The sequence below is a fragment of the Trifolium pratense genome, linkage group LG3 (assembly GCF_020283565.1).
Source record: "Trifolium pratense cultivar HEN17-A07 linkage group LG3, ARS_RC_1.1, whole genome shotgun sequence".
Taxonomy (NCBI): domain Eukaryota; kingdom Viridiplantae; phylum Streptophyta; class Magnoliopsida; order Fabales; family Fabaceae; genus Trifolium; species Trifolium pratense.
The window spans coordinates 18356513-18373972 of NC_060061.1; the positions used below are offsets into that span (position 1 = coordinate 18356513).

The 17460-nt window shown below is 32.7% G+C and overlaps 2 protein-coding genes across 2 annotated transcripts; both read right to left on the minus strand.

Annotated features, from left to right (window-relative positions):
• Positions 1-694: 694 nt before the first annotated feature.
• LOC123918493 (dirigent protein 25-like) lies at positions 695-1818 on the minus strand. Its single transcript, XM_045970553.1, has one exon. It carries the CDS (start codon positions 1777-1779, stop codon positions 853-855), a length of 927 nt encoding a protein of 308 aa, XP_045826509.1. The 5' UTR covers positions 1780-1818; the 3' UTR covers positions 695-852.
• A 2916-nt stretch (positions 1819-4734) lies between these two features.
• LOC123918494 (pentatricopeptide repeat-containing protein At1g07740, mitochondrial-like) lies at positions 4735-6374 on the minus strand. Its single transcript, XM_045970554.1, has one exon. The coding sequence runs from the start codon at positions 6267-6269 to the stop codon at positions 4878-4880; it is 1392 nt and encodes a 463-aa protein (XP_045826510.1). The 5' UTR covers positions 6270-6374; the 3' UTR covers positions 4735-4877.
• Positions 6375-17460: the final 11086 nt, after the last annotated feature.

A 17460-nucleotide genomic window follows, 5' to 3' on the forward strand; every position in this document is an offset into this window, starting at 1 on the left:
ATCTAACAAATTAGTTACTATGGCTGATTAGCCAATTCCATGTCTCTAATACAATTAACAACCTCCCTCAAGCTCGAATGAATATCAATCATTCCAGGCTTTCTGTGCAAAGATGAAAATGGTTCAGGATGGAGAGACTTGGTCCTTGGATGATATATGCAGCAAATGTAACAAACCAGCTTTGTTCTTGTCACAGATTACAAGACAATTGCTTCGTTTGCTCATAAATTACAGGATTGGCCGCTATGTGAAGAGCTTATTTGTTATCACAACATTTTGTTTATGTAATATTTGGTATCACAGTTGACAACCAGGGTAAAGGGTTTGGAACCTAAACCATCGAGCTTCGTAGGAGAAACATAAACCATCGAGCTTCACAAGTATGTACCAGGGCCCTGTGATAGACCTTCTTAGGATATTTGTTATCCTACTTGAGGGGAGGATCTGGACACAATGGTAATTTCTTGCTTTTCCTTTGTTTTATCTAAGAAACTGTACGACTCACAATTGTGAACTTAATGATGGTAACTACTGTTCTAGTCTCATAAACGATATTTTGACGCCAAACAGAAGTCTCGGAAAATGTTTCAAGGCCTGCCATTCGAGTATTGGAATTCATATCACAGACAATACGCCTATTAAAAAAAAATATAATACAATGTGAAAGCAATATAGTTCAGTCATGAACTCATAGTAAAGTCAAATTCAGGCATAACATATTTCTTTTCTTTTAAAAGTACAATGCAATAACTAATTGATATTCATTACACAAAACACAAATATTTTTCAAAAGTTTCGTAAGCTGAAAACAGGAATTTCATTCACGATAATACATATAATTTTAAAGACATTTTAATAGGAAAGATAGGCAGTAAGGTGCAAGAGAGTTTCGAGTCCATCAGTGCTATGTTGTTGGCCGTTGTTAACCGGAAAAGTCTTAATAATAGCAAATCCATTAGCATTCACATACTTTCCTGTTCCTCCAATAATTGCAAGTTGTGATTGTGAAACTTGTGTTGTTCTGTGTACCCCAAAGAAGCTAAGACTATCTTCATAACCATTCTCTTCAAACTTTGCAGTGAAAGCCATTACTTGACTTGTTCCTTCCACTGAGCTTGCTATATAAAACCCTTGTGCTTTCCCTACTAATCCTGATCCCAACTCTTCACCTTCTGTTAATTCATCATCAAACACTGTCATCGTACCAAACATCAGCTCCTGCACCGTCATTCCCTGCGGTATCTGATTCATATTCGTCACTGGAAAATTATTGTTCCCATTATTATTGTTATTGTTATTGAAGACGTTGCCTGTGTTTCCACCGAGTCCTGTCAGGAAAGGAAGGTTGTTGTTGTTTATAATTCCATTGTTGTTATTGTTCTGTGGAACTCCACTGTTTAGAGGAAGGTTTGCACCATTTGGTTTTGCAAACGCAACTTGAGCATTAAGGGCAGGGTTTGTAACAACTCCAGTCACTGCCCTTGCTGTTGGATTGGAGCCGCCAAGAATGTCGTGCAGGAAAAATGATAGTGTGTGGTGCTGATCGGGAATATCAGTACCAGTTGTTGTGGCTGTGGCTGTGGCTGTGGCTGGAAGTGGAAGTGGAGGAAGAATGGAAGAAACGGGGGACTCTGCAGAACCAGAAATTGGTTCTTCTGGTGTTTCTAGTTCACTAAGGATTCGGCTTGAAGTTGTGGAAGTGAATGTCAGGAATATCAATGCCATAGACAATATAGCTTTGAGAGACATAGTGGTAGCAAGAGTTTCAAAGTGTGCCATGCTTGTTAGTGTTCGATAGTTTGATAATTTATATTGTGTTTTGATGAGATTACAGAGTTATGGGGACAGGTATAAATACTAAGACTTGAAACAGCATTGGCAGTAATGTATTATTAATTTATTATTATTATTATACAACAAAATGATGGAGTTGATGAGAGGAGTTGTTGTTTTTGTGTATATATGGAGCCGATATCTATCTCATTGTAGTAGTTATAACTAAACAGCAGCAAGTATTATAAAATATATACTGATAATCTGAAGCCAATAAAATAAAAAATGCTGATAATTGTAAATAGTTAATGAATTAACTTGGATTATATATTGAAAAAAAATAAAAACAAATACTAATAAAATTCATTCTTTTAAAATTTAAAAATTAAGAAACTTCATAACAAGTTTACAACAGTATGGTTCCTTTCTTATTTGGTAGATTACAATTCTATAAAGAGCTGAAATTTTAAAATTTTAGGTGGTGTATGGTGTAAATGTTTGATAAGGACTCCAACCATTCTTCAAACGAATTCGAAACAGAAACACCAATTTCAACCTTTTAATCAACTTTCATCAGAACTTTTTTATATGCAAACCATGGGAAAACAGTGATAAAAAAATACCGGCAATTGCAGACTCGAACTCCCGAGACTTCACTTGTAACACCCTAACCCATACTACCCTTAAAAACGTAATTTTAAAAACTTTTCAACAAGTGTAAAGGCAGAGTGCCACGCGGTAATTAAAACACAAGCATACACACAGAGCATCATGAAATTTAACATGAAAAGCAACAGCGGATTCCAATCAAACCAAGCATGCATATATATACATATATATATACATAAGCCATATTCATCCCTAAGGATGTCACTTATACAAGAACTAGCATCACAAAAAGGTAACACCGATATACGATGAAATCCAAGCGTAACCCCGACTCGATGTTACATTACCAGAGCATTCACTATTTACAAACTCTAGTCAAAGCTAGTACTAAGAGGAGTAATCTATGCTAAGTCTCCTCACCAAAAGGTATCTTCAACACCCAGCTAATACCGCAGTCTAAACGTCGGCACAATCCTCAGCCTGAATATCTGAACCCTCAAAGGTCCAGCAAATAACACAAAGCAGAGAGTTAGAAAACATAACCGCATATCATACGAGTATAAGAAAGGTCTTACACTTTCAAACTACATCATACATATTCTAACTCACGTCAAAACATCGCACCAAACAGTTATCAATTAATAAAGTTTAGCACAGTTCAATCAGATAATGTCACATACCATTTATCAATTATATGCGCATTTACCCTAATGTATCTAATGCCAATCATTCTATGTCATGTCATCCCTAGACACGACTAATGCATGTGGTACCAATTGCCTTTTACCCCTCATGGATAAGTTAAACAGTTTTACATCTTGCCGGATTGTTCGGAACTTACCAAACCTTCATATCCCTCATGGATAAGTTAAACAGTTTTATATCCTGCTGGATAGCAGCTCTAGATCTTATGGATTCATCTAATCCGATCCTCGGCTTCCTTATGGACTCAAAAATCCATTTAAATCTATTGGAACCCTAGTTTCCAATTCAACATATATATACATGAATGCATGTATGTTTACACATATCATCAATATGATATTTCTCTAGCTCGAAGCTACTCTTTTATGAACGCGGGAACACAATCCTAACACATTCACTTAACATTGCAAATTAATGCCAAAACATAACATTGCTCACATTAAGCTACAACTTATTGCACACACGTTTATCAATCATATAACGATTAACAATAAGCATTAACAGTATCAACATGTATCAACAATCATGTAAGGATACTCTTAAACCATGTTACAAGTGCCTAACCACACTTACAAACATCAACAAGAATTGCTGTCACAGAGGCCTTCGCTAAGCGAAGCCTTAGCGAGACATGGCGAACCACACCAGGAAGTCACCTGCTCATGGCGAGCATTGGCGAGCTTCAACGAACTATTCGCTGAGCGAAGGCTTAGCGAGCCTAAGCGAACCTCACCAGGGAATCACCTGCTCATAGCGAGCTTCGGCGAGATCCAGCGAACCTGTTCGCTACAGCGAACCCCTGGTCGCTTAGCGAACTACACCAGAAAGAAAATATCTGTTCTTGAGTTTCTAAGGCGGTTTAACCTTAAATCAACTCAAAAATTCATCCAAACATGTTATAAATTCATATAAACAGCCATTTCAAACATATATGGTATCAAGGAACATTAATCATCCCTTCCAAACATCCACATACCTCAAACAATCAAAATCATGGCAATTACTTGAGTTTTAAGTAACTTTCATAAACTTTCCAAAAATGATCCAAACACATACATATTTATCATGGAATCAAGCTAGTGATTAACACATACAAAGTGATGATGAAGAACATCATACTCACATACAAAAGCTTAATCAAAAGTCTAAAAGAAATTGAGTGGGAGAGTTCGGGAACGGAGACATAGACAATCTCCCCTCTCCTTACCACTCAAGAATCATGAATTCTAATCTCTTACCTTAATCAAAGATGATGATCCAAGCCTTTCTTCTCCTCTCTTGCTCGTGAATCTCTTAGCCAAAACCCTAGCTTAGCTCTATCTTGCTCTTACTCACTCAAAGTTCAAAGAAAATGAATTGTGAAACTATTCATATGTTTGACTTCATACTTATACTACTTCTCATGTCATGAACCAAGCCCAATTGGCTTAGGCCCATAAGGTCTCTCACGCCCCTTAAGCCCAAAACCAAGGTTCTCGCGCCTAATAACTTACGTTCGGCTAAATAATTATTCGCCGCTCACTAAAATAATAAAAGCCAATTAATAAATAAAATAACATTTAATAAAATATACGAATACGAAAAACGGGTCGTTACATCACTTCCATCTCATCTTTCCCAGAAGCCTCTATAAACCCACTGAAAACAATTTGTTCATCGTTTTGAAATGAATTTAGTCATTAATTACGACCGGTAGCTTCTGCGCCAGGAAAACCAGCATCTTGTGTACAATTAGAATCAGGGCAAGTGGAAATTCAAAATGGTACCACAATTGGTTCATAGCTATTGCATTAGATGGACTGAGATGCAAGTATAATCCTAAGCCTACTGCCACCATTATCATCCTCACTGCAAGCATATTTTATCACTGCTTCCCAGCTCTCCAATTCAAAATCTACCTTTCTCTTCACCATCTCTTCCAAAACAAAGCATCCACCATCAATATTCCCAGACTTCAATAACCCAACAACCAGACAATTAAACGTATCGGGTCGCGGACAATGCCTACTAGCCATCATTGCATTCAAAACATTCAACCCTCCCTCAAAATCCCCATTCCGACACAAACCATCAAGCATCATCCTATATGTAGCTGCATTTGGCTCGCAACCACCAATCTGCATCTCAACCAACATTTTGTAAGCTTCCGCCGTCTTACCTTCCTTGCAAAGATAATTCACAAATACATTGTACGTCACAACATCCGGCTTAAGCCGCCTCTTTCTCATCTCACGGAATAAAACCATCGCCTCATCAATCTTACCCCTCTTTCCAAGATCATTCATCAAAACAGAAAAATTCACAAGCTGAGGTTTACATCCACGATACGCCATATCAAACATTAACTTCTTAGCTTCCTCATACTTCCCCACAGAACACAAACCCTCCATCAAAAGCGCATACGTCACTCCATTCGCACGTTTTCCTTTACGTCTCATATCATCAACCAACATCATCGCTTTATCCAAATCACCTTTTCTAGACAAAAACCCAATAAGACTATTATAAGTAACAACACTAGGTTGCACTTTCTTCTGAAGCATTTCATCAAACACCTCACATGCTTTTCCCCATTCACCTTTCACCAACCAACACTTTATCATAATATTAAACGTAACAGTATTCGGACGAAAACCCATTTCATAGGATCGATCAAAAGCATCATTAGCCTCACAAAACATACAATGATCAATAAGAAGATTAAGAAGCGAATTAAAAGACTGTAAAGTACGAACACAGTTGAACTGTGGCATTGTGTGAAAGAGTTCAATGGCTTTTACAGGACCATAATGTTGAAACAGAGCAATGAAAAGGGTTTCATTACATTGAACATTGGTTTCTTTCATGTGTGTGAGGATTTTTTCGACGGCTTCGAAGTTTCTAGAACGTGCGAGTTTGTAGAGTAATGCAGCATATGAAGGGTAATAGTGTTTGAAACCGAGTTCTTTGTAATGATGAAACAGAGACAAAGCTTGTTCTGAGGTTTGAACATGTTTGATTTCGGTTATGAATGGAATGTGTTTTCGATTTCGAAGGTTTGATTTTGGTTTTTGGTTTTGAGGTTGTTGTGTGTGGGTGTGGAATAAAGCTTTTTCATTGTAATTAGTATTGTAGTAATAATAGTAATAATTAGGGGACAATAGATTCCGATTATTAATAGATTTTGCTCTTTGATACATCATTCAATTGGGAAGGAAGAAATACCCAGCAGTGTGTTATTCAATTGAAATCCATATTTGAAGAAGGCTTCATAGAGAAACCGTTGTACTCGTAAGGAAGAAGATGAATACAAAAAGGCTTAACTACACATTTGGTCCCTTACGTTTATTTTAGGTTTCAATTTGGTCCCTTACGTTTAAAAAGTATCAATTTGGTCCCTTACGTTTATTTTAGGTTTCAAGTTAGTCCTTTCCGTCAATTTTGTCACATGTGGCAGTCAATTTGCACATGTGGACTGACACGTGGCACTTGGACACACTGACACGTGTACTGTTCAAACGGTGTTAGTGAAAAAATTGACGGAAAGGACCAAATTGAAACCTAAAATAAACGTAAGGGACCAAATTGATACTTTTTAAACGTAAGGGACCAAATTGAAACCTAAAATAAACGTAAGGGACCAAATGTGTAGTTAAGCCATACAAAAATTATGAGTTTAATTGATATGCACCGGTGTATAAGAGTTTTACACGATCTTCTAATAAATAATCATCATTTTACTATGTATGTGATGTGGCGAAAAACATATTTGTTATTGGTTGACACCGTCAGTGCATATTAATTCAATCCAAAAATTATTACTAGCTGAAGTTGAATTATAAATAAATTAAAAAAAAATTCCGCGTGAATGGCTACTCTCTATCAAAAACTTGTATAATGTTATGAATAATATGTAATGAATGTCCATTATGTGGTAGGTTTTCTTGTCCCCTAGTGTGTCCTATAAATGACACTCTTATTTCCATGTAAACACACACTTGTGAATAAGTTTATTCCTTTCTCTTATCCCTTTCTCTTCTTCCTCTCTATTCTTCCATATTATTGTTCATGCTTAGAAATAGTTTATAACACGTTATCAGCACGATAAGGATTGCTAAATGAATTAATTACTCTTAAACACTATTGCGCATCCCATAAGGATTGCTAAATGAATTAATTACTCTTAAACACTATAAAGATAAATTGTAATATAGTTCCAGAAAAACCAAAAGTTTAATATTAGAGCATCTTAGAAAAATTTGCTCTGAAGCATCTTGAAATGATTTTTCATAATCGTTATCTATAAATATTAAATGGTATATATAGTTCTCTATTATGCTCCTGAAGTAGCAAATTTGAGAAATAATTTTAAGAGTATGTTGAAAGATTAATCACATATTGCTTGCATATACCTTCGATGCATATTCTATATATATTTTTTCGATATATTATGCATTATTATACAATTAATTTTTTTTTTTAAAAAAAAAGAAATTATACAATTGATTTAAAATAATAGGATTGTGAAAGGTGTATATTGCTTTTAAATTCCCTCAATTATTTTATAGCAACAGTTACTATTTTTTTTAATTGATATATTTAGAAAAAAATTCTATACAAATTGATTGCTTCACTTTATCTTATTCTGGTGTACGTTTCACTTTTATATCAGAATTTAATTTAATTTTTTTTGTGCCTCAATTTATTGTATATTTTAATTTATTATTATAATATTGGATGATTGAGTTTTTGTAAAGACTAAAAACAATTTTGAGTGAGTTTATTTATATTAATTATTAATTAGTTCTAATTAATCATTAATTTGTATGAATTGGCTTTGAATAAGTTCGGTTACAAAATAAATTCCACATTGCCATAACTTTTTATAGCTACTATGAGTACCTATTAAAATTTCATAATTTTTATTTGTAATGTTAGTGTAATTAGTGTAAGATCGGTTACATAATTAGTGTAAGATTTATATGTTTCAGTTACAGTTTAACTTATACTCATAACATGACCTTTATTGATTTTAAATATTTTAATTTTAATTCTCCATAATTAAATAAAATGATAAGCCATTGGAACATAAGAAACCGTTTATTGTCTATTATTTTTATTCAATCATTTAATTGATAGTCTTCTATTTTTATACCCATTAAATAAATTGAAGAAATTAATGTTGCACAATGCAAAAATATGGCTCCGGAAGAGCTAATATATTTTTACATATGAAGGAAAAACAAGAACGCGTTGAGAATACATTATATTTTTCAAGTCTCCAAGAAATTTATTAAAACGAAGGAGACCTCGTATCTCAATATTACGAGACATGTTTTTTTAAAGAAAGTATCAACATTTTGTCTCTAGTTTGGGAAATACTTATAATATTTGTGCAACTCAAGCACATGTTCAAGTAAACCAGAAATTTACAATTTAAATCATATATATTAAGTTTGTAATTGGCAAGATCGGATGGGTCATCCCGAATCTATTATGATGCGAAATATAAAATAATATTATATGTATTGAAGGGCCTGAAGTTTCTTCAATCTAATCATTTTTATGTGTTACTACTTCCCAAAAGAAGTTGATAAATTAAGTAAATGAGCATCTTTTATTTTTAGAATATACGAAAGGTGATATTTATAAATCAATACACCGATCATGATGTGAACCAATTAGAACTTTATAATTTTAATTTATGCAACAACGAAATGGTCACATGTGTGTTTGTTGTCAACTCACAACCAGAAGTTTGTGAGATTATTTTTACTAATTTGGTTAAGAGCTCATTTAATATTTAATTTTCTAGAAAGTATTTGATAAGTATCGAATGTCAATTAAAATAATATAGAACATCTCGTAGAATATGATAATACAAGAAGAAAAAATAATGGAATTGACGATCCATTCTCTAGACGTCTAAAGTTAATTACATGATCGATACTTATGAGATCAATACTTCAAGTTCTATTTTATATTTTGGGAACATTTAAATATATATGTTGAGATATTGATTCGCTCAAGCCAATATGTTATTATACAAAAGTCTTCCCCTTAACTTGCAATTAAGTTTAGTTTTATAATCTAATATTTTCATATAAGCATTTTTGGATGTGTTGGTATGTTCCGATTGCTCCAATATAATGCAATACGATGAATTATTAAAGAATATTGGGAAACTATATTTGATATGACTCTTCATCCCTTATAAATTATATTGAGCCAATAATTAGGGACTTGTTTATAACCGAGAAGGATAATTTTCAAGTGATGATGAATTAGTTTTCCCAATATTAGGGGGAGGGAATAAGCAGCTGAAAAATATGAACCAGAAGTTCAAATGAATCACTTGAAATAAATAATTATTATTATCTCATTTTGATCCTCATATAAAATAGATTGAACCAGATGTTCAAAAGATATATCATTTGCAAAGTCTATGAAATCAACTATCAGCTGCTAATGCTCCAATCAAAATAGATGTCCCTGTTGGACAATCTTATATTGCAAATGAATTTTAACCACCCTGTAGCGTGGTAGGTCAGTCGGTTCCAAAGATAAAAATCCTCAAATAAGAAAAGGAGCTAAAAACAAAGATGACCCAAGTGAGGATATGAAAATTCCAAAAGAACATTCGACATAATTGATTTTGCAGTTCAGAAGAACTTGTCAGGTACCTGAAATTTATGAAAATAAAGAGATCTCGACGAATTATGTCATGAATGGAATACGATGAAACCGAAAGAAAATCAACGTTGACGATGATTATTTATATAATATAGCGCTATATATTACAAGAAATAATGAGGATCATGAATCAAAGTCTATTAAGGATTATAGACAATGAAATTATTGACTAAATAGATAGACGTGATTGATACAATATTAAAGTAGCTTTGCAAAGCGAAATATTCTTGGACTAGTAGTCCATTTCATCTGCAGATGGAAACAATTCGATATGAATAAGTTCTCAAGAAAAAAGAAAATAATGAAAATAAAATATTTAGAGTTTGAATGGTTATTCAAGTATATCGATAAATGTCTATCATTGATTTTCAAGAAGCATATTCACCTAAAGTGAATTCCAAAACTTCTTTGTAATTAATTAAGTTGAGTAGCATATGAAATACTCAATTTATGTGAAATATGTGTTTTAACGTATTTGATTGGCTCACTTGATAATGATGATTATATGAAAATCCTAAAAGGATTTAATTTTCGTAAGACACATATATATTGGAGAGATGACTTTATAAACATGAATAACTCTCCTTATATACTCGGGCAACATCTATATGCATGTTGTATAATATTCTTGTTGAATATTTCCAAGTGAGAAATATGAAAATGACAATTTGTACATTTTAAGAAAATATTTGGCAATAAATTTGATATATTTAAGATTTATATCGATGATAAAAATATGATCAAGAGACTCCTGAAGAGCTTGAGATATTGTCATTTCTTACAAAATAAGTATTTGAAGAATGCTTCGTGAATCATGAACCTTATATAAAACATGATTCTATATGAAATTGTTGTAAGTTCATCAATAGTGAATTACTAATTGGTCCTGAAGTACCATATATCAAATGCTAATATATTTGTTGAGAAATATCATTTACTATAAATATTATCAGAACTCCTGAAGAGCTTCTGAAATTCGTAGATTAAAGAAATATGTTGAATGCACAAAGTTTATTTGGAATCACAAATTTATAGTAAAATTATATAGCAAAAGTATTAGAACAGTTTGACATGGACAAATCTGTTGTGTACTAAAATGGTTGTGATGTCATTTGATCTGAGCAAAGATCGTGTAATGCATCTAGAAAATGATGAACAATTTGAATTGGTCCTGAAGTACCATATCTTAATTCAATTAAAGACACTGATATATTTTACTATATATAGTTATAGTTATACATGTCGTGATATTTTATTCAGCTAACACAGATATTGGAACAAAGTCAAGCATAATATTTATACCTTAAAGAAACATCAATATCATCCAATCGTGTGAAGATTTCAGCACTACATCAAGCAAGTTGAGAAGACGTTTTTGTCGAGGTCTGTAATTCAACACATACAATAAACTTGATGTTTTTATTACAAAAGGATGGTTCATGCAACAATTCAATATGAAGATAATATCGGACTCACTGCTAATTTGGAGAAGAACATAATAAAGAAGATATGACAGATCTTTCTACAAAGTCAACTTCAAGTAAAGCTTTTGATCAACTAGTACTGGAGATTATTTGGTTTTTCATCTCATGTATAATTTGTCTTTATGAGGGGGAGACACAAATATTTACTGCACTCTTTTTCCCTTCACCATGGTTTTATCCCACTGGGTTTTCCTGGTAAGGTTTTTAATGAGGCAGTTCACACATAAATGATGATGTACTCTTTTCCTTCACTTGATTTTTTTTTTTTTTAGAGAAAGAATATCCTTCATGGACATTCAAGGGGGAGTGTTATGAATAATATGTAATGAATGTCCATTATGTGGTAGGTTTTCTTGTCCCCTAGTGTGTCCTATAAATGACACTCTTATTTCCATGTAAACACACACTTGTGAATAAGTTTATTCCTTTCTCTTATCCCTTTCTCTTCTTCCTCTCTATTCTTCCATATTATTGTTCATGCTTAGAAATAGTTTATAACATATAAGCTATTTTTAGGTTAGCTATTTTTATTTTTATGTGAATGGCTACTCTCTATCAAAAAGAAATTTTCTACTAAACGTACTTTTTTTTTTAATAACTAAACGTAGTACATGGTTAGCTCACAAATATTTTCTTTTCTAATTTCTTAAAACATTAAAAAGTCAAATCCAGCTTCTCAGGAAGGAAAAAAAAAAGAGTCAAATCCGGCTTTTTTTTTTTAACGCAAAGTCAAATCCAGTTAAGCCATAGCCCAAATTGATATGCGTATGTTCGTAGAAATTTTTTTTTTCTACCCCCAACATTTAATCTTCCACCCCTACAAATAATCCAATATTCCCATTTTATTCATTTTATAATTTCACTTCACTTCTACATTTAATTAAAGTTACAATCCAAACAAAAATAAAAAATTTTGGACATTTAACCGTGGCTAAATGAAAAATTTCAGAATCCACAAGCAAGTTTTCCGGTAAACAAATGCAAATCAGAACAATTACAAAAGCGTATTCACGCACCAAACTTTCGTCGAATCCATTCACCAAATCATTCATCGAATCGCTCATGGAATCAATTTCATCTTCATCTCTTGTAAGTTCAATTCGCTGAAGCATTCAACGAATCGTTCGATCACATCTTCATCACTCATGAATCGTACCTCTTCGTCTTCAATTCTCCGAATCATTCACCGAATCTTCATCTTCAATTCGATGTATCATTCACCAAATCTTCATCTGTAGATTAGGTTTTGATTTCTGATTTGATTTCATCACCATCGATTTTCAATACAATTTCAGAAATCAATTATTGCTATCGAGTTGCTATCGATTTTCATCACCATCAATCATGAATTGCAATAATAAGAATTAACAATAATTTGAATGTTGTTGCTGAGTTGTTGGTGTTGTTACAAATTAGCCTTTGGTTTCAATGAATTAATGATACACATTCTTGTATGAATCCTAATGTTATGGAAGCTAAGGTTGTTGTTAATTCTTGTGGACATGATATGGATTTTTTGGTGCTACCAGTGTTATGAGGTTGAAGAGTATTGGTATGATTGATTTTGTTCATAGAATCAAAGCTCTTGCTATGAAATTATGAATACCCTGTTACGAAAAAGCTCTTTCCCAGATTATATTTTTAGCCACGGACCAACCGTGGCTAACGTTTTTTCAGAAAACTTTTTAGTTTTTCCAATTTGTTACCGAAGAACTTAGTTGAAGTGTGCCGAAAAATGTTCAATTTAGCCACGGTTGAACCGTCGCTAATTGCTTACCGAAAATCATTTATACAATTGTTCCGGTATGCATTTGTTTACCGGAAATTTGCTTCTGAAAATTTCTCATTTAGCCACCACGGTTTAACTGTGGCTAAATGTTCAGAACTCTTTTTTTTTTTTTTTACTTTTTTGGTTTGTAACTTTAATTAAATGTAGAAGTGAAGTGAAATAATAAAAGGGGTAAAATGAGAATATTGAATTATGTATAGAGGTGAAGGATTAAATATTGAGGTAGAAAAAAATTCCCGTATTATGTCTCCAACCACCGACCCAATTGGACATTACTTAAAAAATTGACACTGACTCTCTCAAATGGGTATTACTATGTTTTAAAATAAAATCACTAACATCAGCCATAGTGGCAGTATATTTGTATTACGCCTTTGGCTAAAATGAAATACTTGAATAAGTAGTACATGGTGTATCACTTAGTAATAATTCTATAACGGATACGAATTTTACAAAGTTTGATGATAAAGAGTTATGATTGAGAGAGTTGAGAGAATATGAGTTACTATGAATTTAGGGAAAGAATGTAAAATTGTATTATTTCACAAATGAAGGATTAGTTTATATACACAATGATATGTTACTTGATCTACAAGTAACTGTACTAACTACCTAAGCCAACTGTAAAGCATTAACAAGCTCTGCAAGTGTGATTTGAGAAAAGTCCTTAGTTTCTTCGAGAGAGGATATTTTTGCTTCAAACCTCTCTGGAAGACACACTAAAATAATAATAATAATCAAGATGGAGACACTCTCCTAGAAACTAGACCACACTCTTGCTTAAAAGCTTATGAGTGAATCACACACACTAACTCCGTGCTTCAAAGCTTAGGAGTAGCTTACAATTAACAATAAAACACAGTCCTAAACTTGCATCAAAGTGACACAAGAAAGGCTGACAAAAGACACACACTCTAAACCTTAAAAACTCACACTTTGTAAAAAACACGGTTTAGAATACATGAGTTGTAAAGGCTCGAGGCTTCACATATTTATAGTCTTCAATTGTCTTTATGTGCAAGCTAGGTCTACAGACAAACACAGCTGTAAAAATTGCGGCCAACCCTATATTATTTCCAGAAATATAATTTGTTTTGTTTCATGTGTGGCCAAACAAAAAAACATAAATTATTATTTTCAAAAATATAACAAGTTATATTTTTGTTTTCAATAATAATTCTCAAACCGCCTTCAGGAAAACTTGTAGAACAAGCCACGTCTTGAATAGTCGCACGTGCTTAAATATAAAAACGTCTTGTAGAGCTGCATGTATTATGGCAAGTGCTCTTCCTTCTTTTGCCACTTCCTCATTGTGATTTCTTATTTGAGCTACTGTTGGGTTATTTGGAAGAGCTGGTGGGTTACTACCATTTTCCACAACATCCCATAAACTTTGAGCTCTCAAATAAGTTTTCATTTTTGCAGCCCACAAATGATAGTTTTCTCCTACAAACATAGGAGGTGGAGGTAAAGAACTATTGTTGGAAGCCATTTATGGTGTATAAAGGTTTTTTTGTGAATGTTTTCTTGCTGGTTTTGTTTCCTCACAGACCCGTTAAGATCAATGAAGCTCTTGATACCATGTAAGAAAAAACAAAGGCTATTGTAAAGTGGTGGAGAAGAAGGTTAGAGAAACTAGAAAACTAGAAAGACAATAAAGTTTTGGAGGAAGAAGTTATGTTGCTAATTGTTGGATGATTCAAGGTACATTGTGAACTCCTATTTATAGTAGAAGGAGCAACTACATAGCTTACATGCATGAAGACAAGTGTTAAGAGAAATACATGCAACATGACAAGTGGTAAAGGAAATACATGCATCTATACAAGTGGTAAGGGAAACTACATGCAATAATATAAGTGTGATACTTGCAACAAGCCAAGTGTATTACATACAAAATGTTATGGAGGGATCCTACAATGGATGGGCTTGGATCACAATGGATATGGGCTTAAGAAGAACATCAATTTCTAACAGTTACAAATTAGGCTTTGGTTTCAATGAATTCATGATACACATTCTTATATGAATCCTAATGTTATGGAAGCTAAGGTTGTTGTTAATTCTTGTGGACATGATATGGATTTTTTGGTGCTACCAGTGTTATGAGGTTGAAGAGTATTGGTATGATTGATTTTGTTCATAGAATCAAAGCTCTTGCTATGAAATTATGAATACCCTGTTACGAAAAAGCTCTTTCCCAGATTATATTTTTAACCACGGACCAACCGTGGCTAACGTTTTTTTAAGAAAACTTTTTAGTTTTTCCAATTTGTTACCGGAGAACTTAGTTGAAGTGTGCCAAAAATGTTCAATTTAACCACGGTTGAACCGTCGCTAATTGCTTACCGGAAATCATTTATACAATTGTTCCGGTATGCATTTATTTACCGGAAATTTGCTTCTGAAAATTTCTCATTTAGCCACCACGGTTTAACCGTGGCTAAATGTTCATAACTCTTTTTTTTTTATTTTTTAACTTTTTTGGTTTGTAACTTTAATTAAATGTAGAAGTGAAGTGAAATAATAAAAGGGGTAAAATGGGAATATTGAATTATTTATAGGGGTGAAGGGTTAAATGTTGGGGTAGAAAAAAATTCCCGTATTATGTCTCCAACCACCGACCCAATTGGACATTACTTAAAAAATTGACACTGACTCTCTCAAATGGGTATTACTATGTTTTAAAATAAAATCACTAACATCAGCCATAGTGGCAGTATATTTGTATTACGACTTTGGCTAAAATGAAATAGTTGAATAAGTAGTACATGGTGTATCACTTACTAATAATTCTATAACGGATACGAATTTTACAAAGTTTGATGATAAAAAATAAGGGACTGGATAGGACAACTCCTGATGTACTGTGTTTGATTTTAAAACTGTTCCTGGAACTGGACAAACTGGGGGTCAAGGGACAGAACAAAACTTGAAATTCTTGTCCCCCACAGAACCACGGGACAACTTTTTGTCCTCAGCACAAGTTGTCTAAAATACCAAAATAACCTTTTGTCCACCAAACATCGTACAACACAAAGTTTGTTCAATACCTTAAACGTTTGTCTTGTGTTGTTCTGTCTTGTAATGTCCTGTATTGTTCTGTCCAGTATTTATATTTTGCAGATCAAACGGAAGAGTTATGATTGAGAGAGTTGAGAGAATATGAGTTACGATGAATTTAGGGAAAGAATGTAAAATTGTATTATTTCACAAATGAAGGATTACAAGTAGTTTATATACACAATGATATGTTACTTGATCTACAAGTAACTGTACTAACTACCTAAGCCAACTGTAACAAACATAAAACAAATACTCCCTCTGGTTTTATATATAAGAAACATTTCATTTTTTAAATTCATTATAAAATTGATGTATTTAAACTATAATATTATTGTCTAGATACATCAATTATATAATGAATCTAAAAAGTCAATTGTTTCTTATATATAGGATCGGAGGGAGTAACTCTTAACAGCTTCTAACTGTCATAACAAAATAACAAAAATTGGCATGCTCGCTTAGCCACGCATAAGGGGAGGGAGTGTAATTCAAGCTTCTTTCGAGAAAGAGAAGTGTAATTTACTCAAAATTATATATAAAAAAAGAAAACAATTTTTAAAAATAAATAAGACTGAACTATAATTAATTCTTGTATCAAATGAAAATGACAATAATAAGATAAAATAATTGTCCTTTTCATTTACATAATATGTGTACCAAAAAATTCACCATAAACAAAAACTCTAACACTCTCCAATAAACACACGCTCAAACATTGGTCCACGTTTCTCCTTAGTGTTTGGCTACCGGGACTATTCAAGTTTGTTTGATTTTAGCATTTTATTTTTTAAAAAATTATTTTCTCACAATATCAAAAACAAAAAAACAAAAAATTACCCAACACCAAATCAAATTAAAGAACTAAAACCGGTTTTACACCATTAGCTCTATCCGTGTTGAAAATTCCACTATTGGGATAAATTCAAATGTCATCTCTCATTCTATATCAAAAAAAAAAAAGTCATCTCTCATTGCTTTACACAAATTATTTCATTTCACCCAAAAGGGGTGAAGTGTCTTTTTCATGGTTCGGTTGATCACCATGCATCATTGCACTAATTTTCACAAAGAAAAATGGACAGATTATAGAAAAAAGTACACAAAGAAGAAAAATTTGTCTTTTGTCTTATATTTCATAGTCATGCAAACAATATTTGAAATGAAATTTTTCAACTCACACAAAACAAATTTTATCATTAGGGAAAGCAAATTGCATGACTTTATTATTGATAGCATAATTTTCGCCATGTTTTTATATCGTAAATTCCTTACGGTACAATACATGGCAAAATCGCCAACATGTTTTTACATCATAAATTACTTATAATACAATAAAATGCTGAAATTAAGACAAATATCAAT